Raw genomic sequence first — 23,393 nt, forward strand, 5'->3', positions numbered from 1 at the left:
AAAAATGGACCATCCCAAACCAACACAGAGACTTGCTACGCAATGAATTTCTTACAATGCCAACAGTTGTCTCCCAACAGGGCCCCCTGGGCACATCTGCAGGGTCAAGGGGAGGTGGGGTGACAGTGCTGTCATTCCCTGCAGACGAGTTGTGGTGGCCAAGCAGCGTCCAGTGCGTGATGTTTTTCACCACATCCTCTTCTGCCAGCTGCAATGAAGAGACACCCCCCCAGCCAAAACCATCAGAAAATAGAAGTCCCAGTGGACATGTTTGAAGAAATCCAAGACACTGAATTCCTCCCTTCTCCTTACCAGTTACCACCCCATGTATAAACATCTGCATACAACAGTTACAGGGCTGGCAATAGCACAGAAACTCCTCTTTTGCCGGGAGCAGGGGAGCAGCAGCTGAGAGCGGGTCAAGGCTCCATGAGTTTTTGGGGAGCAAGCAACCTACTCCCTGCACGTGGAGGAGTCAGACCTCCTGCAAGACCCCTGTGTGCAGAGGGAGCCTCTACCCAGTCCTCCTCCTTCGCATAGTTCATAATTTTTCAGGGCAGAGCAAACCACCTCAATTCCTCTAATTCTTCTCAGCTTAAAACAGAGTAATTTTTTTCTGTGGATCAGTTAGACATTTATCCTTTCCTGCAGTTATCTGCCCACAACACGCTACCAGGATAATGTTAAAGAGGGGAGGCAGCGGAAGCGGATTATAAACTGTATCCTTGGGGTCTGCAGTAATAGAAATTGCAAACAATGTCAGATGGAGAAAAAAATAGAATTACCCTAACATGCTGTGATTATAGGAAGACAAAAACTGTGCCCTTTTCAGGGCTGTAAGGAGAAGCCAGAGACTCTATTTGGTGAATCTCCCTGGGGCACCGCTCAAGAGGACTGGGGACAGAGAAAACACCAGCTGCAAAGAGGGTGATTGTACCTTCTGGCTGTGGGGACAGGGTGTGCTCACCCTCAGCTCTGGGAAACGCTATTTGACAGTGGCTTTTTGGCTCAGCTCTTACTTTTTCGTTGACATCATCCATCAAGGCCAACAGAAATGTGTAGAGGTTCCCCAGGAAGAGTGCAAAGATCCGCCCCAGCTGCCATTTCAGCCCAATGCGGGGGTGGTAATTTTCTAGTGCAGCGATGGTTTCAAACAGCGGAGGGCAAAACATGCCCAGCAAGGACATCACAATTTCAACCTGCCACGTGAGGAAAACGAGGTAACTGCTCATAGTAACAACAGTGACTATCTCATTTTGAGCAGAGTGGGAGCTGCTGGCAACTGGTTGGATATTTCTGAGGGATTTATAAAGGGGAGGGAGTCAAAGCAAACTCAGATTCTGGCTTTGCTTAGCATGTAGGCAGCAGTGTCAGACTTCAGGGCCGGGTTGCACAACTTGCTCTTGCAGGAGCACTTTTGCTCTTATCTCAAAAGGATGAGCTCTAAAGAATTTGTTCCCTGTCAGTCCAGACTCATGAATATTTAGGTTCCTCAAGTATCTTACAGTAGTGCTTGCATCAGCTCCAAGGTTCTTATTTTAGTTTCAGAGGAAGCACAAGTCTTGGCTTGTGTGCATAAAGATAATTAGTCAATGCTAATGTTTATTTTCCACGTTCAGCACCTTTGCTTTTGCAGTAGGCATTTACAGACTTGAACGGAAACACATCAAAACCTGTTTTGCAGCTCAAGATAATATGTCCTAGTGGTATTTTTGTTCCTCTTTTTCATGCCACATACTAAGTTGTACTGTGGTCAACGAGGTCATTGGCCAGTCAAGGTTAGCTCAGGCATGACTTACAGGCTCTAAACGTTTTTACAGCCCTACAGGTCCCATCGGCCTGTGAGGGACTGTGTCTGTACAGGTGCAGGGAGTCTCTGATTCACAGGTCTCCTCTTGGTGCTTTTCTTTCCAAGAGAAGTAACAGTACCCGGGACTGTATTCATTCAGATCTCACATTATCACCAGGAAAGGGTCAGACATTAAACTTTTTTTTTTAAGTATGATTTTTTTCTTTGGGAAAATTCCATAGTGATAAATCAAAGCATTTCGTAAGCAAGTGCCATCTTTCTGAAGTTCTCTGAAGGAATTGTGAAAATGCATTGCTTTGAATTTAATTTGGCTTTGAAATATAAATACATGATAATATTGTAGACATTGAAAGTAAACCTTTCCATAGGTTGAATTTTTTTTTGGTGTGTGTGAAAAGCTTAAAGATTTGAAATTCTCATTCCAAAATCAGACACAGAAAACTTCGACAATTGAAATTTTTTTGTACGTCCTAAAATTTTATTCCCATAATTCAAGGTGGATGACAAAGATTTGATTTTAGAGTTATGAATTATGGACATTTCTAACACCCAGAGAGCTTTCTGGTACAACTGAGTTTGTAAGTGTTAATATACAACTTAAGATGGTGGTTGGTGTTGAAAGTGCTGAAAAGTCATTAACTTTTCTAGTGATTTATTATAAGAATATTTTCCCTTCTCTGCAGGAATTGTTAATTTTCCCTAGGAACTTTCAGTGAGATCAATGTGCATTGCAGCTACAAGTGCAAAGGTACTGAAGGGGACTCTTGGGCCCTGCTAGGGAATCCCTCTGTCTTGGATGCTGTCCTCAACCTCTGGCAATGATTATGCTGATGTTCAAAGAAAATTATCCCAGCAGAAAACTGGAAACAAAGCTTTCTCACCTCATTTCTTTCATACCACCCAGCGTTTTGCATTTTGGAAAATGTCTGGGAGCGTTTCACCACGAAATAAATGAGGTAGCCACTCCCACACAAGCAGCATATGATGAGGACATTGGCCAAAACCCGCAGGAACCTCCTCAGGTGGATATTCTCATCCTTGTTGCTTTCTTGCTCATCTACAATAGACTCCTGAAAAAAACAGGGGTTCTCAAGAAATTGGAATGGATATCTTGCAGCACCAAGCATAAGGTGACATCACAAGTTTTTTTCACCCTATGAAATGCAATCTTCTTCTACTCTGGCTATATCCAACTTGGTAGTTTTGGTTAAATTCAAACTAAGCTTCATACAGGAGTTCTGGTTTGACTGAAAGGTATCAAATGGCAAAGAGCCTGACATATCCCAAGAGAACTGCACTCCAAATTAATACAAATTCTTTTAACATCTGAAAAAAGGGATTTAGGGGAAGTGGGTCACAGAAGTTGGAGCTGCCATGGATCAGCACCATGCCCTGCTCATATGGAGAGATGCGGAGCAGGTATCCAGATTTCCCCTTAAATCTCTGCCATTTGTAGGTGCTGGGGAGGAACAGGTAGGGGAAAGCTAAGTTTCAAGTTTACCTTGAAGCTGGTGGTGATGGATGCAAACTTGTTGTCTGCTGTCTCTGGGTTGCCAATGAGGTAGTCCCAGCTGGTGAACATTTTCCAGCTGAAAATGAAGTTGTCATCGTCCCCATCTGCTGTGCTTTCGTTGGCATTGCGTGCCATCCTGCGTAAGGGCGTGTGCAGTGACAGGGTCAGACGGAGTTCCACAGAGCCACCTCATATCCTTCAGCTTTGCAGAGCTTGGGATTGCCGGTGGGTAAGATGGAGTGGGGCGACCATTCTTGGGGTTTGGGAATGAGTGACATGGGCCATTGGACTTTAGGTCTGAGGAGGACTGAACTGTCAAATGGTGTCTTCAGGGCTACACAGGTCTTCTATTAAAAATAGTGATATAGAGAAAAACTAGCATAGGTGATTAAGGATGTTAAAGATTGCTTCCTCCAGCTGGTGCATGAAGAAAGTCTATTTATGGTGCTTCTGGGTCCTAGGCTGCAGTATATGATTATGGCTACCTTTAGTTAGTTAAATTTAGTCAAAACTCCCTGGTGCTATCCACTATACCCACTGCAGCACAAAGCTTTAGTGAGACTTCACTTGCTGCACAGTGCTGGAGCCAAAGAGCTTGCAGCAAGTCATGCAGGGAGAGAAAAAGGCTTATTCTTCTTAATCAGCATAGGAGCAGATATGGCTTCTGCGGTTTTTTGATATGGCTTTTGCTATTATTTGATCCCTGAAATCCTTCTCTAAGTCCCCCTAGAGTTCCTAGCACTAGTCCCTCAAGGAAGGCAAGACAACAGATGCTTCAGTTTCATGGCAAATGTACAGCAAATCCCCATGTCCCACTCCAGCCAAAGGCTCAAGAGGCTCTTTCTGCTGCACAGCAATATGGCCTGCTTCAGCAAGCGATACAAATCCATGGGCTTATTCTTTCTTCCAAAGAAAGGAAGACTTTTTCATGGTGTGTCCTTCAGGGAGAGATAGAGGAGCTTATTTTTTTATTTTTAGCTTTGCAGAGACCATTACAGCACTGACAAGTGCTTTGGCTGCAACCTCAGTACCCTGAGAATGCTGTGGGAGCCTCACTGGTGTTTGGGGAAAGTGCACAAGGGGCACAGAAATTGTGGCCACTTTTAAACTGCACTGATTTGTTTAGGGACTCAACAAATACAGTCTAGTAGCACTTGGCTCTTTTCTGCAACCCTTGCACCATCTGTGGGACCCATGTTGGCATTCAGGAATATTTATTTTGCAATGAAAGCGTGCAAAAGGAACCTTTGAAATTTACTCCAAGTAAAATCCTCCTTCATGTATGAAATCTACCTGTTTGATGGCCCTGTAGTAATGTTGGAGGAAGGGTTAAAGTGATCTGGACAGGAGGAGAAGGAAGAAGATGGCTGGAGTAGGAGAGGTTCAAAATAGTGCACATGAGTACACAGACGAGGCAGGGGAGTGAGTGCTCAAGTCCCCCCAGCCCACCAGAGCCAGGGTGGTGGACAGGGAGGCTACATGCATGAAAACAGCAGGCACACAGCCCCCCTTTGCCTACATTCCCCCACCCATCCAGCCAAGGCTGGACCAAGTCTGGGTGCCCATGGAGGGGAACCCAGCTGTGAGACACATCTGGGTGGATTTTGCAGAGGGAGCAATGTCAGCTGCACTTACGATCTTATAACAACCATCAGGCTGTAGCCAAACACGCTGATCCCAACCATGAAATATGCCATTGGCAGCCTGTATTTCAACCAGCCGATTGTCCTCTGGTTGTTGTAGTAGCCATAAAAGAGTGCTGAGTATTTGATGTAGCCCTGGAGGTAAAGCAAAAGCAATCCTGTGTGAGCTGTGCAGCTTTTCTTCTGCAGGGAAGGGGTTTCTAGAGAAAATGGAAGATTTAGAACAAGGAAAATCAACTTGGAAAAGTTTTTAGGGTCTCATTCTTGTCTGTTTGCTGCCCTGGCACCTTTGAGTGCCGTCTTCTTAAGAGTTTATCTTCCTAAGAGAGGGAAGATGAGGGAGAGCATGTCAGAGGATAGTGGCTTAAAACTAAGATGTAGTTTTGATCCATCACTTTTTCATCCCTCCCAGAAAAACATCCTTATTTCTCTTTGTGCTTGTAGCTCACCTGCTCCTCTAAGACAATAATCAAACACTCAGATCTTGTAGAAATGCTGTAGCAAAGGGCCTTCCCACCATGATATGAAACTTTTCCTTTCAGGTAGGAGGCAGCTGATGCTCAGTACCTTGCAGATTTAGTTCCTTTTACCAGCTGCTGCCTGCAGAGCAAATACAACTAAAGAGTGAAATCAAAGCATTACTTTCCAGTGGAAAGCGGAGCTGAGACACAGTATCAACCATGTTGTCTCAAGTAAATGTACTTTTTGCTGTGCAGTCTGTTAGGCACTCAAGGAGCGTGCAGATCACCTAATCCGCATTAGCAATCTCTCCCTGTTTTTCTGTCATATCTCATCCAAGTTGATGTCTATCACTGCACATTGTACTTCTCTACTTTTTGTCCCTTGTCCTTCAGCTCCTAAGTTAAGTGTACTTAATCAGTCTGGCCATGATAGTTGAGCATGCTCCCCTCTGATCAAGCCTTTGGAAAAGATATAACTTGAAGCTCGTACCAGAGCCCGTGTAATGGCTCTTGTTTAGAGACACTGCATGGTTTACATGTGAAAGGGCTTGTGGAGGCTGTCTAGTCAAGCCCCCTGCTCAAAGCAGAGCCAATTGCAAAAGGAAGTGTTATGGCTTGGTGCTGTGTCCAGCTGAGCTTTGAAAATCTCTAGGGTTGGAGATCTCATGAGCTTTCTGGGCCTTTCTTGAAGCGTTTGACCACCTTCAGTTAATCAGTTAAACTGTGCTCTCCCAAAACTCTAGGCTTTTTATTCCCAACCTCATAAAAAGCCTTGGTGTCCCCAGGTGCCACGGGAGCTGCATTTTTGCCCTTCACAAAGTGCAGTGCTGCAGGTCCAGGACCACTCTGGGTGTGGTTCTAACAGTGCAGCAAGCCTGTGGCGGGCACACCACAGCATGGCTGCTTGGGGCTCATAGCCTGTTACACACAATGTCTGCTGGAGAGGTGTGGTGGAAAAAAGCCTTGTAAAATACAAGGTCCGTGGAAGGCACTAGTGAAGTTTGTTTCTCAGGTTGTAATTCCAAACCTTTGTCTTTTTGATTCATCAGATGTCAAGGACTGAAAAAGGAATTTCTCTGCTCACATCATCCCGTATATTCTTTAAACTCCATTTGTGACACATGGTGTCTGGTGTCCAACTGAGATTTATTCCTTTCTGCTCCTCTAGAAATCCATGATGTGACCTCCTTGCTGCCAAAGCATACATTTCCCCAGCTCCTCTCTCTTGAAAGGTATTTTTCAGGATAGTAGCATTGACTCTTCATTTATGCCTACCCTGATATATATTTCTGCCCTGCACCTCTCCTGTGGAGCATGCTGGAATAAGCCTCTATGCATTTTCAAAGGGCAAACCTCTGCAAAGGGCTTTGTTTAACATCTCCTGGCTGCAGAGGGTATTGGTGTACAGTGTTGCCCCATACCTGGAGATGCTTCTCAAGCTGGAATGATTGCTCCCTGATGTCAGACAGCAAGGGAATGGGTACTGGATGGGGACCTGTATATCAGAGGGGTTCAGAGGATCAACACCTCAGTGACAGCAGGGGAATGTAGATGTGTGTACCAAGCCAGAGGCAGGGGACTGGCATCTCATGGGAGGAAACACTTCCTGGAAGAATACAGCCTCATCCAGAGGCAAGTTTCCTTACTGATAGGTCTATTACTTATGGTCTCCCAGAGAAAATCAGCAGCTGCATTTCATGAACACTCCGTCAGGTTTTTTTGTTTGTTTTGGAGTCTTATTTTGCTTTTTTTTTTTTCTTCTGGCTTAATGAGTTTGAATGCTACCAGTTGTATTTTTACAGTGCACTGCTCAAATGAGCTTTTCATTCCTTACACTCCTATTAAAAATGTCCCTAATTCACCTCTGAATTTTGGATTCTGGCAGTGGGGGAAAGTGCTGGGAGAGGAAGAGTTAACAGGATCCTTAGCAGACAATGAGAGGGTAAAGGAAGGCCTGGCCCTGGCAGGTTCCTGGACACCAGTATTTGAAGCTTTATTAATAAATTAGTTTAAATAATCTGGTTTACAACAAAGTAGCTTTGTTTGTTTGTTTGTTTGTTATTAGGTTGGTGTTTGTTTGGGTTTTTTTTAAGCTAAGGAAACTGCAAAGGGGTTTATTACAGGAGTGGGTCCCATGCTTGTAGCATGTGGGCCAGCGCTGACAAGCACTAAAAAAATATTTCCAGAAGTAACAATTTTGAAAGTCAGATCCCAAGGTATTTGTTACATCAGAAAATCTTCACCCCTTTCACATATCTTTTCTTGGGCTAAAAACATCTAAAACCACTTAATCCCTTTGGCTTAAATCTTCAAAGTAACTGGGGTGGGAGGTGAATGGGTGCTGCAGGCAAGCACCCAGAGATGGCTGGAAACTTGGGATTTTCCTGTGGGTGCAAGTCCTAAACTTTGGCTCCTGCTTCTGGCTCATGTAAATATTTCAGGGAGGGCAGGGACGTGGGGAGCAATCCCCTTCCCAATCACTTTCAGTGGTCTGGAAAAGTGCTCCCTGCTTGTGAAGGGGATCTGCAGCTTGGAGTCTCTTTCTGGCTGCCTGGTTTGGAGCAGCTCCAGCCTTTCACCTGGGTGCTTGCTGCCTTTCCAGCTGGAAGCAAAATGGTTTTTGTGTCTACACACATGTGACATATACCAGCCAGCACATTTGTATATGAAAGTGGCTCAAATCCATATGCAGGTGTCTGCATGTGTACATGCTGTTTTGGCCAGAAATCTCAGCACCTGCCAAGGCTTTGTCGCATCAAAGACTTCCCAGACTTCTTCTGGAAGAAATAGGTGCTCTGCTGGCTTATCTTGGAACAAATTCATCCTTGTAGCACCACTAACTTCTGAGGGGTTTTAGAAGGTATTCAACTGATCTTTTATGATTAACACTTGTGTGCTTACCTCAAAATCCCAAAGAACTGAAAAATCCATAGCAGTTGCTTGTTCAGCCCGGGGTACAGTTTTCCTTGGCATACTCCCATATGGCATTCCCATCAGGACCTGGAGAACATTAATAACAGTGATGCCTATGTAGTATAAAGCACCAAGGAGTTTTTAACAGGTTTTATTTCTTAATGAGTCTGTTCTCATTTGCTTTTGGTTTGTCTTCCTTTTCTGTTGATTTCAATATATATTTCATTTCTTAATACTAGAGCAGCAGTTTTTAAAAACTGCTTAGCATTAATTTGATTTATTATTATTTAGTATCACTTACATATATTAATACTTAGTATTACATATATTTATTAATACACATTTTAAAATTTATTGTTACTATTTAGTATTAATTTCACCCAAATAACCAGAGGACTTCCCTTTCCCTGGCCGCATTCATTGCACAGGAAGTATTTTTTGGTAAACTGTATCCTTTCATGAACAGCTCCAGTTGAAATGTCCTTAGTTTATCAAGGAGTTCTTTGCTTGAACTTCATGGTTCTAATGCAGTAAAGGGATTAGCTTCATCTAGTTATGCAGAGCTCCTCCTTTGAGAGAAGTCAAGAGCACCAGGTCAAGCTTGAAATATAATTTGTATTTTTCAGTCCTGAATTGAAAGATGTTCTCAAGGTGAGGTAAATGGCAATTAGGTTTGGGAAAAAAAATATATGACAAAAAGATGCAAAGAATAGTTTTCATGGCACAGCCTGTCCTGATGGCACCATGCAAAGCAGGTCTTGCAGCTGGAGCAGCAGCTGGAATCCAGACAGAGAATGCCAAGGGCTATGGAGAGTTATTATATTTACAAGCTGACTGGTGCCTATACCAAAATATCTCATTAGCATTCATAGCCTAGCAAGGTCCTAGCATATCATCTATCACTTATTTTTTTAGGGCTGTCTAATTACATTCAAAATAATTTATGATTAAATGTTTATTGCCCAGCTACTCCCCGTATCGTAACAGCTCAGTAGGCAATGAGTAACAGTGTGCACACTTCAGAGAGGAAAGCTCCTGCCATATGCAAAGTTCCTAACCAAACACATTTGTATTGTTCAGTGCTAATGGTTATGTCTCCTCATCCTGGAAGGAAACTGAGCTTTCCCTTTCAATATTGTGAGCAAGCATATTAAAGAGAACAAAAGCATGGTCCTCAGGAGGGATTCTGCACTGCATTTTTGCTCCATAAAATTCTGCGCTGAATGGAACAGATGCCACTGTCTGTGGATTGCACAGCCTTTAAATACTGCACTGAGTAATTCAACCAGAGCTGTAATGGCTACATTAAAGAATTCTTCAATAAACGAACATATAAAGTTGGCTATGAGATCCTTTTCCTTCTCCAAGGAGAGTGAGAAATAGAAAAACTAAAAATAAAAAATTGCTTGTGAATCATATGAATTGGAAGTACAAAATGGGGTTATTTCCCAAGCAAATGTTAGTTGGCAAAGTGCTGGGAAATTGTTGGTTCCCTGAAGGGCTGTGCCATGGCTGCTGCCCCATGGTCATGCCCCTCAGAGGGCCCAAAAGTGAGGGTATTTAATTATTCTCAGAGCAAAAAACATTTCTTGTGGCTCTTGCAGACCGGATCTTGTGTCTAGGTTTGGAATGTCACGTTTTTCAGTTTAGTCAAAACGTAAAACTAGCCTTGAATTAGATTGTTGAGCCCCAGCTTCATCTGCTGGATGGGCAGGATCTTTGATAACATTTTAGGTCTCCTGATACCAATGCAACTTCTGCTCCTGCGTCAGTAAGTCTTTGTAAACAATCGTCCTCAGGCTTTTTCTAAAGCAATGCCTGTTATAAGACATTTCTTTGTCCTGTCAATGTCGTGTTTGTGTCAAGCAATGGGCAAAATACTACTGAAAGGAGAGCTAAGCACTTACCTCTGGAATTATAACCAGTCCAAATATTAACCCAAAAAGGACGAGATTTACTCCATACATCCACCGCAGAAATATGAAGTAGGAAGCAACTGAGGAGCCAAAGTGACCTTAAAGCAGAAGACATTTCATGGTTAGGAGTTTAGGAGGGTTAAACTGTCCTCAGCAACCCTTTAACCTCCCCAACACATTTCCCATGAGCCTCCCAACAGTGTCCACAACTGATGGAGAGAGCAACACCTGGAGCTGCCAGGGGTGTGTGCTCCTTGTTTGGCACTGATGGCCAGGAAGCTGGAATATTGTTTGTGTGAAGACAAAGCGATCTTACAAAATGTCACACTGCCACAGCACAGCAACTTCAACTTACTCTCCACTTCCTTTATCTTCATCTCCCAGGGTATGCACTGAGTTTTAAAATTTTCAAAGTCTCTCTTGAATTTCACCCATTTCTGAAACAAGACAACATTGCAGTGAGCAATGAGAGATGTGAAAAGGGGGTCTTCTCTGAAGCAGGGCTTTCTAATATCAGAGTTTAGTAGCATGGTTAGGTGAGGGTGTAAAGCCCAAAGCAGGAACTCTGGTCTGGGTCTTATCTTTTGGGCTATTTGAGAAACTCACTTCAATCCAAAATCTCCCCATGCCCAAGAGCTCACACTTATGATTTGAGTTTTAAGAATTTTAACCTTTCCAGGCTTTTGGAAATCTGCAGTTGTGCTATGGATTCATCAGATTATACAGGGGTGGTAAATTCAGACCTGGCTCTGGATTGAAAGAATTGGTTCAGAATAAACTCTATTTAAAACAAAATTTAATTTGATAAAACTCTGAGCTGGAATCTTTCCTCACCAGGCCAGCAGCTAAACTCCCACTGATTTCATAATCTCAAGTCTGGCTCCATTTTGCACTTCTCAATATAATCTCCATGACAACATGCAACTTGGCTACCAACTTCAGTCTCAAAACACAGCCATCATTCTCCCTATTATCTCCTTGTCACTGGAGAAGATGTAATTTTACAGGACTAAGGGTAGTGCAATAGTTTGGCAGAGCCTCTTTCCCCTTTAGGGATACCTCTTCTCACAGCTCAAGGTTTTGGAGATCACAACCAGAAAGCCATGGTTTTCCCTGCTCCTGAAAACCCTCCCTTGCTTCAGGAAAGGTCACAATGAGGTTCAGTTTGGGGTAAATTTCCCCCTGTTCTTTCTGCAATAGTCATATATTTGAAGTCAGCTACTATTTTTTTGAATGTGGGTAGGAACCTTTATTCTGATTTCCTTGTGCTGCTTTTGCCAAAGAGAGGTCAATAAACCTAAAAATGTGCTAAATACGTAATTGAGTATCCAAGCCTTTCCCTGACATCACTGTAGCACTCACCTTCGCCATCATCATCTTATATGCATACAACTTTTTGCCCTTTCCTTTTCCCAGAGCTCCTTCAAACTTCTCTACGAAATCTTGTGCCTCCCTAATTGGAAAACAAACAAGCAGGTTATTAAAATAGTAAGGGGGTCCTTAACTTTTCACCCCTGCCTGCACCAGTGGCAATGAAGCAACAAAGATGGGAGCTTGGTGTCTCTCCTTACCTGCTCTCTGCTCTCTGCCATGTAGAGCTCAGACACCCACCCAGGTCCCCAAAGCTCTCATGTTCATGTAGAGATGTGCCCCACATCTTGCTCCATACTTCTCCTTGGGTGCAAACTAAAAGCCTGCCCACTTCTCTAGCTGCAGAGCCCTCCCAGCCTGAATGCTTGTTATAATTTCTCTCTCCTGATGCATTGGTCAAGAAGAAAATAACATTGCCTAGTGAAATAAGCTCCAAGAGGATGCAGAATTTCCCTCCATGAACACCTCCCCCGATAAGTATCAGAGATGTGAAAACCCCCCAAGGGAATAATCTCAGTGCCAAAGGAATGAGTGTACACTAGCCAGGAGTAAAATCAAGCTGCAAAATGAAATTAGTTTTACAACAGGATTTCTAAGGGAAATAGAGAAAGTAGTCTAGGTAGATGCTGTTATGCTAAGTATGCTTAGCTCATGAATAAAATTATATTGTATATTGGCCTTGCCAATGAGAAGAGATTAAATTTCAGGAGCTGGGAGGTTTTTTGCCATCCTAAGCCTGTGGGAAAGACAAACTTCCACTTGGCATAAATAGCTGGCTAGTTCAGCCTGTAGTCTTAGGAAAATCACCTGTGACTTCATTTGAAACCCTAAAGTGAGATTTCTAAGTCTTGAACATATTGTTTTGCTCTCTTTGTGTTTTACACCCCTCATCTGGGCTACTAATTTCTTGTCTCAGGGTTGAGTTTATGCAACCAAAATTAACTAATGAATGTACAGCATGCTGAGAGCCTTTCTGGAGACCCCTGCACAAGCAATGCAAAAGTTTTGTTTAGGTTCATTAGTAGGTAGTAATGACTGCTATAATTCAGGAATAAGATGAAGCTATGGAGGTACATTATCAAACATGATCCTAAGTAGAATTGAATCAGGATCCTACACCACAGGGAAAAAGTGCATCAGGAATAACTGCTTTGCTCTTTTTTTTTTTTTCTTTTCTTGAAAAAATTTGGAATTTTAGGGTGGTAAGAATTTATTTGTTACGAGCTCAGGCTCATAGCATGCCTGTAAGGTGGAAAAGCTGCTTTAATACAGTTTCCCTATTATAGATCTTTACCCAGATTTTCAGAAGTAATTGTCAGAGTTCGCAATTTCTGATTTTACTGGAAGATGGAAGAGGTCTTGGGCTTCAGGGCATAAAAGAGAGGAGCAGAGACACATGGTGAATGCCAGCCTTGACAGCACAGTCCCTGCAGCTCTGAGCAACCTCTCAGCAAACACAGAGCAGGGGCATCACCACTCGCTGTAGGTCTGTGCATGCTTTGAAATGCTGTTTTGAAATCCCTCCTGATAGAAAGGGGTTTCAGAGGATCCTTAACCAGTAGAGCTGGGAGCTGAATCATTGCCCCAGTATGGGAATGGCTTGTTATGAGTCATTCCCTGTTGACCCATTGGTTTTGATTTCCCTGGTCTGCCCTGATCCACTGTCCCCCATTGCCCTGCACTAAGGGGTCTCTGCTGCTGCCTGAGCTGTTCCCACCTTCATCAGGGGCTGTGTGGCAGAATTATCTTTGCCCCATAAACCTCTGCAATTAACACAGCATTTTTTCCAAGCATCCCCATCTCAGGGCTGTGCAGTAACATGGCACTGTGTTGCTCTGATTTCTGTCTGACAAAAGACATGAATAAGCAAGCCAGGGTACGGAGTTTGCTTTAACAAGTAGCCTGACAGTAGTGAGTCATTTGGTTTTAAATACGAGGGTAGGATGACCTGGCCATGGGTATCAGTTGAACAGATTTGCACTTTGTCAGTTCTTTGGTTACAGAGGCTGAAAATCAGATTCCACATTTTAACTCTGATCGTTTGAACTCAGACACACCGGCCAGGTTCTGCCAGTCACTTTTCCTGATACTGGGGTATTACAGGAGCAGCAAATATGTAATTTCAAGGAAAGACAAAGTGCATCTGACAACACACAACACACAAGCCAGGAGAGACCTCAGGAGTGGGAGTACCCATTTTGATGGGTACCTGAGCACCGAGAGCTTCTTCACCATCCTCCAGGGCTTGTTCCTCATGGTGGAAATCAGTTTTTTCTTTTGCTCCACCTGCTCCTTCAGCATCGCGAGCTCTTCCTCTGACAGTGACTCCTCGTCAGATGAGTTGGAGGAAGCAGAAGAAGTACTGGAAGACACACAAAACAAAGGACACAGAAAAACTTACAGGGGTTAGAGGGAAGGCCTTGCTTGGGGTAGGCAGAGTGCAGCTGGCCCTGGGGATCCTACTCCAGTCTGGGTACAGTGCCTCAACATCCCCTGGCTCAGTGCCATGCCAGTGCCCTTCGCACTCAGAGCAGGGCTGTTTCCTGCCAGGATGATGAGGAGGCATTAGAATTCACTCAGTGTCATGCTTTGGAGTACACTTCAGCTATAGAAGCATTGCCTACAGCTACCAGGGCTACAGCTGGCTCCAGAGAAATGGTTTTCATACCTTCAAAACAAAATGGGAGATATGGGGAGAAGTCGAAGGTTGGGACAACCAAGATTTGGAAGGGGAAGAGACATGAAAACACAGGGGATCCATTTTAACTGGAATGTTTCCATAAACAAACCAAAAAACCTTGTCTAGACTCAAATTCTCAAGGTACCTTCTTTAGGCATGCTTTTCTACCCCTGGCTGTGGGTACTACGACTCCACTACATGCATAGACCTGATCCTGGCTGAGAAATACTAATGGCTTGGAAACATTTAGTATTGTGTGGCATTTTAAACTGTTTTCCACTGCTGTGTCTCTTTTAGGAGAGCAGGAACTTACTTGCAGTCTATTGGTTTTGCCATTCTGATCCATATGCCACTGGCATGTCAGTATAGCTGCAAGTCCGAGCAAGGCACCATAGTCAGGGATTGTTTAATTACCTGTTTTTCCTGTCTTTCTTCTGTTTGTTCTCCCCCTCCTTCCCTCTCTTGGTTGTTTTCTTTTCTTTGTTTTCTGATTCCTTTTGATCTTTGGTCGGAGCCGTTTTACCTCTGTCTTTCTTCCGGCTTCCTTCCTCTCTTGCCTTTTTTCCATCTCTGTTTTTCCTTTGGTAGTTTTTTCTCCTAGAAGCTCTGTTTTGTTGGCTGCCACTGTCTTCCTCTTTGCTCTCATTTTCTTCTCTGTCTTCTTTGTCTTCTTCTTCTTCTTTGTCTTCTTTTTCTTCTTTCTCTTCTTTCTCTTCTTTGTCTTTCCCTTGCTTTTTGCTTTGAAGTCTGCTTGCTCTGCCAGTTTCCCTGAGGGGTTGTTTGTTAGTTGTCTTGTCCTTTACTTCATCTTCTGCAAGTGATAAAAGACAATTACATTGGGAAATCCATGCTGGCAGAATAAAGATTCATCAGAAAAGCATGGGCAGCCAGGACACCTGACTCACACCCTGGCAAATTCAAAGAGCATGTGCCTGTTGATCTCGATGGGTTTTGTGTTATGCCCTGTCCAAGAACCAGGTGTAACTCTTTGGTCGTGCAACTCCCATTTAAGACAGTGCAATTGAGCACATCAGTGACTTGTATGTGACCATAAGAAAACTGGAAATTAGTTACAAATGCAAAAGCCCATCCATCAGACAGCACAGACAGAGATCTCTCTGACCTGTAAACACGCCAGAACAAAGGAAACAGAAATTGCAGTCTGTTACACAATGTGTAGTTTGCTTGTTGATGTGATGTCCTTGAAAGATGTTTACTTTTCAAGGCTGGGAATGGAGTTCTTCTATTTATAGAGAGAAAAGGTACGGCACAGGCAGTATCCGGTTTTGTTTCTTGGAGTTTTCTTTTATATTGGATGGTCTGCATTCAGAGAAGAAAAATACCAGGTAGTTTCTGAGAAATCTTTCATTCTTACTGGCATTGCAAACTAAAATATCTTCTTTCCAGAAGTGCTTCCAGCTTAAAGGATTGAAATGGAGCATGATTTAACTACAGAATATTATGGAAAAGGAAAAAAACAACATTCAAAACCCCCCAAGTTTCTCCACCTCTTTCACTACCAAGTCTATTAAAATCAATAGAAAGTTTTCCAGAGTAATCTGGCTTCCAATTTTCCAAAATTTCTAGCTGAAGAAAAGAGTTGGAGATACTGTCACAGAAGAAGAATATTGTGCTGGAATGGGATCCAGAGTGTAAAATGAGGAGCCTAAAAGGGGAGAAAAACAGAAGCAAAAAAGAATTTGAGCTTTTGCATTTTTGGTTTGGTGAAAAGCTAGAAATTAATAACAAGCTGATAGTTTCTGCTTGTTAGTGGCAAAAAATTAGTAGGCAGTGGCTGTCACATTTGATGCTGGAAACGAGAAGAAGCTTCCAACTATTTCTCAGGAGCCATTAGGAAGGTTTCAGTTATTATGTAATTGTCAATCTAAACTGAATTTTGGTCAATCATCTAGGTCAAAGGACCACCTCCTCTCTTTGGGAAAATGTTCATTTTGGATAGCTAATGATCTAATATTTTTCTTATTTGCAACCTATCAAGTGTTAGGTTAAATGTGAAGCATTTATTTGTTACCGTTGTCTTACTGCCTCTTTTGCCTATATGGAAAAGGTGGATATGATTTTTTTTTTTTTAAATGAAATCCCAGTAGTTTGCTGTTTACTTTCTCATATTCTGTGAGTAATACAGACACAATTGTGAACCATTTTTGCAGTAACAGCGACATTTGTATCACCTATCCAGTGCTGGCATGGTCTTACCTCTTAGTTCTCTTTCTTTAGTTATAGTATACATGCAGAGTTAAAGGCGTTTTTAGTCCTGTCATGGCCTTTTCCTGATTTCCCTCACAGTCATAAGTCTCCCTTCAATCCATTTTCATTATTTTCTTCTTGTGCCTATGATTAATCAAGATCCCAGTGTATTACGGTGTAAGCAAGCATTACAGGGAGGGCAAGCAGGACCTCAGTATAGCACAAAGCAGTCCCAGCCCTGCACAGGGTGGTGCTTTACTGCAGTGCCTGATTTACTAGGGGCTGACTCCCAAGTGATGTGGGCTCTGACAGCCTCCCACTCTGGGAACATGGATAAAAGAGGACAGAATGCTTAAGAATGGTGGTATACATATCACTATTGTAAGTCAAACCTCCAGGGAAAAATCTGCTTGCCTGCAAGTAGCTCGTGAAAGAGCTCGTGTCGTAGAGCAAGTCACAAGTCAGAGAGAAAAAGAAAAGGTATCACCTCTTGTATTTCAAACAAGACCACATTTGTTAATCTCTACATTACCTTCTACCTACCTTCACTCTCTGTGTCAGTTTCAACTTGTCCGTCAAACTCTATTCCAGCTGCAAAACAAAGAACAAAGAGTAATTGCATTTGTTGCTGGAATTTACACATGTGATGCTTTACACAGCTAACCTTTAAGTGCCAGCTGAGCTTGGCAGAACGTCCCTTATTGATTATACATTATATTCTTTCCCTACAGCGATGCTCTTAATATTTACTTCAGTCTGGCAGACTGACAAAAGCTCCCTGCCCAAGCAAACTGAAATTGTATGATTTTTGAGAGACGCAAAATAGTGTGCTCGGGAAGCCCCAAGAGGTTTAGTCAAGTATTAGGCAGCATGCAAACTGAAATAATCTCACAGTGATACCAACCATCTTCCAGGATGACCTGTAGAGCACTTTTCTTTTTCTTCCCCATGGCAGCCTCCCGTCTATCGCACAGACACCGTAGCCGCTACGCTGCATACACACCCCAGTCATACACAGGTTACTCTCTCTTCCAGTGCCCATGTGCTTGTCTCCTCGGCATTGCAGACAGACGGGCCTGTCCAGCTGTCAGCGACCTCTTGCTCATGAGCCATGAGAACAGGGAGGGGTGGGAGAGGCAGGAAAAAACCTGGGCTCTGCCTCAGCCCACCCAAACACTTTCCCTTCTTCTCCCTTCTCCCTGTGAAAAAAGCACCTGTTGGCATTACATTGCATTTCATTATTTAAACATGAAGGAAAGCCCTTTGGTGGGTATTTGGTGGTGTCGTATGAAACACAGAGACAAGTCACGTCTGGTTCTGACATAAGCATGTGGCTGGAGGCTTTCAAAGGATCAATTTTCTTAATGCCATATTCTTTACTGACCTGAGTCAATCTGTGTAACTCCGTTAGTCATTCTCCTGCATCTTATTAAATCTCTCAGCCAGTGCACCTTGGGACACAGCTGTGGGTCACCTTTTGTCCTACATGTGTGTCCCTTGGAGGGGACTCATGAGCTAATAGATGCAGCAAGGAGTCAGGAGTCAGGATACGAGGATCTCTCTTTCCTTTGCTCCTCTATTCTCTGTGACCTTTGCATACTCATTGCACTTGCTGGTAAAATAGGATAGATTTTCCTTCTAGGTGCTCTGAGGCTTAATTAATTAATGTGAGACCCTCATTTGGAAGGTCCTTTAGTACCACAAAGTATTGTATTGCATGCTGCAGCTTGCTGTTTTTCAGTGGGCCAAGAATAGGTTTGTCTGAGCGGTCTCCAGAGTAAAACCTGCACCGTCTGCCTCAGCTGTAGCGTCCTCAGAGGGCAAACCTAAGGGGTTTCTCTTGGTTTCCCAAAGGGAGAGCTTACCCTCACACCATCTGCAGCACACACGTGCTGCAGACCCTTGGCTTGCACAGGTGTCCCTCGAGGACCTGGCATAATGACTTTTTTCCAGAGATTAACAGGGAGAGTGTTAATTCCTTCCTTTCCTCCCAAAAGAGAGGCATGTTGTGGAGATCAGCTTGAAGCTGCCACTGCCACTGGCGCATGCTGATGACTCCGGCTTTGGATCAGGTGTAGTGACTGAGGAGGTGCCAGCCTGAACCTCTCTCTGCTGCTTTTTGCTCACTGAATTTGGGTCCAAGGGCACCTTTCAAGTATTTTAAGTCCAATCCCATGGATTGTTTGATCTATGTTTGACTTTAGCTCAGCTCTCCTGAGCTTAATACATAATGTATGGTATGTGTCCATACATTATTAACAACTCTAACCCTACAAGTTCATTGCACAGGGCATTTTCACTGTGTGTTCCCTACACCAGTGAGCTTGACTGGGTCTGAAGACAGTGATGGTGCCTTTTGAAGGTCTTCCCAGTGAATGAGTTTCACCTGTAGCTCTATATGTTGATGTGGTTTGTTTCCAGTGTGATGGCTAGGTCATTGAATTAATACTGCTCGAGGAAAAAAGGAGAAATTTCCAGCTGCTGGAGGCTACTGGAACAGATTTTCTGCAGGATACTTCAGTTGCCTCAGTCCCAAGCATCTCTTTCCCAAACAGAGGATCTAGGGACCTTCTAGTTAAATGAAGATCAAGTTTCTGAAGAATCTTGTGGCAGGAGGCAAAAGGGCTGTGGATGGTCATCACACCCCACCCTCTACCCCTCCAATACTGTACTCAGTGATAACACTGCTTCTGCTTCATGGAATCACAGAATGGTTTGGGCAAGAAGTGACCTTTAAAGGCCATCTGTTCCAACTCCACTGCATGAGCAGGGACATCTTCGACGAGACCAGGTCACTCAGAGACCTGTCCAACCTGACCTTGACTGTTCCCAGGCAGGAGGCATCCACCACCTCTCCAGGCAACCTGTGCCAGTGTTTTACCACCCGCATTGTCAAAAACCTTTCTCTGTACCCAAGCTAAATTGGCCCTCTTTTAGTTTAAAACCATTACCCTTTGTCCTTTCATGGACCTTACCCCTTCTTTCCACCAAGGCGTGCTCAGATGCTTTTTGCACGCTCAAGGTCTGCTTATGTGAGCATCTCTTTGGCAGAGTTGAGTGTCCTGGTTTCTACCCCACCAGAGAGCCACTGATTCACCCATAATCTGCACTGGAGTTGGGACAGCTGCAGGCTCCAAGCCTGCTTGTGCCACTTGCCATACCCATCGGTACCAAGTACATGATTTTGAAAAATGATGGGGACTGCAAGTTCATTTTACTACCAAAACGTGTGGCCAGGTAATACCTCTGTCTCCTGCCCTGAGCTGAAACACCTGCTCTTCGATTTCACAATGTGTTCACAGCAGTGGGGGCAAGGTGTGGTGTTTCCACAGCAGTCACAGAGGCCCTGGGCACCCCTTGCCACATGGAGGGATAAGACTGCTCTGCACTCCTCTCACAGTGGGAGTGACAGATGAGGGGTGCAAGTGTATGGGACAGAGCAGGAACAGAGGCTGGTTTACATAGTTCCCATGAAGCACCACATCAGTATGGATGAGCATACTTGCAATAAGCTCTGCTTGGTTGTTGCTTTGCTCCCCTGTACCTATACTGCCAAAGATAGTAGGACTGGCCATGAAAAAACGATACTATTACAGGCTGGGTGGCAGCATTTCACTCTTGCACTCACCTTTATTTTTCATGCTTCTGGCTCCATTGGACTCCATCCCATGGAGAGGAGGGAGCATGGCAATTATTTCCTAATGAAGAGTGTTATTAAAGTGTCTGCCCAAGAACTTACCCCTAAGGAGAAATCCCTACATTATCTTTCCAACTCAGCCTGTGGTGTAACAGACCCTTTGCATATGATATGCTGCTCCCTTGCCTCAGAGTCTCAAGAGAAATAAATAACCTACTCCATCCGATTCTGTCTGACTCCTCTGGAAGTGATGGTCCCCCTGAGGCTGATGTGAAGTCACACAAGCATGATGAGAAACCTTGGAATCCTGATTCTTTGTTGTACATGTCCTTCGGGGAACATGTGGCAGACTTGCAGAGCACCATCACTTTTGGGGTGGACCAGGTAGTGCTAGAGGCTGTGATGCAGAGAAAGGCTGGGCAGCAGAGCCTGGGGAGGAGAGGAGTGGGATTCACTGCAACAAAGTGGTGTCATGAAAGCTGAGACCAAGAAAAAGTGCAAAAGGGCTAGGTTGTCTTGCCAGCCTTGCTTGCCTTGTTTTTTGGTAAGTGCAGAGAAGTCTGTAACTTCCCCCCACAATCAGGCTGGTGGAGATCTTGCCGTACCTCTGGGCTGGTTTTGCCTGTGTGATAGTCTGCTTGTAGTTTGTGGACCCTGAATAGCATTGGCCAAAGAAGAAAAGATATTGAAACATTGAATTACTCATGAGGAAAAAAATTTTTGGTGGGATATTCTGCAAAATGCTGTGTGTGAAGTAAGAAAAATGTACTTCGCATTCTTTTGACACCTGTCTTTGATGGCAGAAGTGCTCCATTAAAGGAAAAATATACACAAAAATGTTACAGCAAGACCCCAGCATGGCAGGCCTGGGAGAGCAGTAAGGCATCTCATGGGCTGCGAGGGGGGGGGCACACGAGGACTTTCCATGTCTCTGTGTGTGTCCATCAAACAGATGACAGGTCCGTGCAGGGCTCACCAGAACTTGCATAGTCATACAATGAGGAATTCATCAGCAGTTCTTCAGCACCAAGCACACCACCATCCTCAGTTTATGAGCCTGATTTCCCTAAGAGGATAAAGTGTCTTGCGGGGCTTAGGATTTCTTAGGATTATAGATTGGGGGGAGGAGATTAATGGATGAGTTTTTTACCTCTTGAGTTATTCCACACAAGGTGTGAATAAGTAATGCACAGCCACAAATCCAACTATTACTTATGTAAATGTCATGTGTATGCAATTTATGGAGTTGTAGCACAAATATATTTTAGTGTACTATTTATTATTTTTCTCCTCACACTGATGATGACTGACACTGTATAATTTGGCAGTTTTAGCATAGGAGGACATTGGGTGTCCCACACACGTTCAAGTGTTAAATAAAAACCAGTTGTGTTATGGAGAGAGGGTAACTGAATCCTGGAAGCACATACAACATACTTGTAAATGCTTAATGAGCTAGTGTTTCTCCCTTTCTTGCTTTCTGATTAACATAGGGCTTTAGCTAATTAATCCACGGATTACATTTATTCAATATTCATCTCATCTATAAGTAATCTTTACTTTAGAGGGTTTTCAAGCAATAATATTAATACCTGACCTGTGTGTGGATATTTTGATGAGGGCTTAAATCTTGTGAATTGCCAGAGCCAACTTTAATGCTATATTTGAGAGAGACATTTAAAAGTGAGAGATCACTTCCAAACGCTTACTTGGTTCTGTTGAACTGTTAAAGAAAATGAAATTATTTTTAAAAACCCAAACCAACCATAATCATGTTTTCCAAGGTCTCTCAGGCATGCTTCGTAAAACTGGATTCAGCTCGGCTGTGATCCAGCCTGACTTTTGACCATATCAGAGTTTAACTTCACAAAAACAAATTTCTTACAAAACCATGAAAATCCACCAGGGCTACATGTTAACCTGAGCATATATCTATGCAGAGGTCATCCTTGTCCTCACGTGATCTCTGCAATGCTGTAATTTTATGCTGTACTTCGGTACCAGGATCTGGAGTGAACTCTGACAGAGCAGCATGGAAATGCTCAGTAAGTAAGGGCTCACTTGTGGCATTGACTGCAAACACATGGGAAGAAAGCCTCATTATCTTGACATAATCTGGGAAAGAAATTTTTCAGCTCTTTGCAGACTTTGAAAACAACCCTCCGACTCCTGCAGAGAATGGTAGGGTTAAATGGTGTTGGGGATGCTCAAGTCAGTGCCTTATTGTCTTGTGCTTTGCCCATGAAAATGACTTTTATCTGTGCAATCCCAGCCCAGGGTGTGAAGCAGAAGGTCCTCAGGGACATAACTATTGCTTTTTTATTACTTTAGGTCCTCAGGGACATAACTATTGCTTTTTTATCACTTTTCTGCTGATATTTCATAACCTCAAGACACAGTCGGGAATTTGCTGTGAAGGAACACAACAAGCTCTGTTAGCCATTAGCCTCTTTTAGCTGAAGAACTGTCACAGAACTGCTAGTTCAGGTGTCCTGCCAGGAATAATTAAACCAAAACAGGGAGAGGATGTGCACCGGCAGGTCCTGGCGGTGTGCTGCCTCAGAGAGATATCTTGGAATGTCAGATCAATCATAGGACAGAGCACCTCAGTCTTCCATAGTCTTCCACTGATAGTGTGTGTTGCCCCTGTATCATCCCTCCTCATTGCTGACATTTATGGGGACAGGCTTTGAGGAGAACAGGCTCCTGTTCATCCAAAAAATGGCATGCATTATGATCCTTTGAACCTGGCACTGCATGAGTAACTAAGTGGCATTGGAAAAACTGTTCTGATTTCTAACCAGATACAGACACCCCTACCCAACTCCCACACTCCTTTTAGGGAATGGAGGCAACACAAGATTTTTGCCAACGCATTACCCCACTTATGCAGAGTAAATTAAATCCAAAAATGAAGTTCTCGTGAAGTTTCCAAGGACAAGAACAGAAAATTATTAAAACAACAAACTTCTGGACTAATCTAAAGTATGAAATGAGTCAACACACTCATGCAGGACTTAAATGGAGAATGATTCTTTCATTAAGGATTTATATGAAAAGACTTGTCACTTAGAGAATGTATGTGCAAAACCAAGAAGAGACCATGTTTTTTGCTCAGATTCTGAGGTAGGAGGGGTTTTTTTTTGAGGAACATTTTTGCCTGGCTCCTTTCCTACCTTATACTCCTGCTATTATGGAGGAAAATTTCAGCATGATCTCCTCAGCTTTGTAGGAGGTGCCT

At 43.5% G+C, this 23,393-nt stretch overlaps 1 protein-coding gene across 1 annotated transcript in view; it reads right to left on the reverse strand.

The window, feature by feature from the left end:
* The window catches only part of TMC2 (transmembrane channel like 2), a gene marked incomplete at both ends in the record, with an annotated part of 45,463 nt that extends 27,998 nt beyond the window's left edge, over positions 1-17,465 (reverse strand). The window contains 14 exons of the mRNA XM_082276591.1: positions 56-208; positions 1,020-1,199; positions 2,692-2,880; positions 3,312-3,459; positions 4,959-5,101; positions 8,329-8,427; positions 10,248-10,354; positions 10,612-10,693; positions 11,619-11,709; positions 13,837-13,989; positions 14,722-14,968; positions 15,029-15,118; positions 17,059-17,106; positions 17,420-17,465. Of these exons, the coding sequence (XP_082132717.1) occupies positions 56-208; positions 1,020-1,199; positions 2,692-2,880; positions 3,312-3,459; positions 4,959-5,101; positions 8,329-8,427; positions 10,248-10,354; positions 10,612-10,693; positions 11,619-11,709; positions 13,837-13,989; positions 14,722-14,968; positions 15,029-15,118; positions 17,059-17,106; positions 17,420-17,465 (1,776 nt within the window). The remainder of the gene's footprint in view (positions 1-55; positions 209-1,019; positions 1,200-2,691; positions 2,881-3,311; positions 3,460-4,958; positions 5,102-8,328; positions 8,428-10,247; positions 10,355-10,611; positions 10,694-11,618; positions 11,710-13,836; positions 13,990-14,721; positions 14,969-15,028; positions 15,119-17,058; positions 17,107-17,419) is intronic.
* Between the last annotated feature and the right edge of the window lie 5,928 nt (positions 17,466-23,393).

This window comes from Coloeus monedula, assembly GCF_965178545.1.
Source record: "Coloeus monedula genome assembly, chromosome: 1".
Lineage (NCBI taxonomy): Eukaryota > Metazoa > Chordata > Aves > Passeriformes > Corvidae > Coloeus > Coloeus monedula.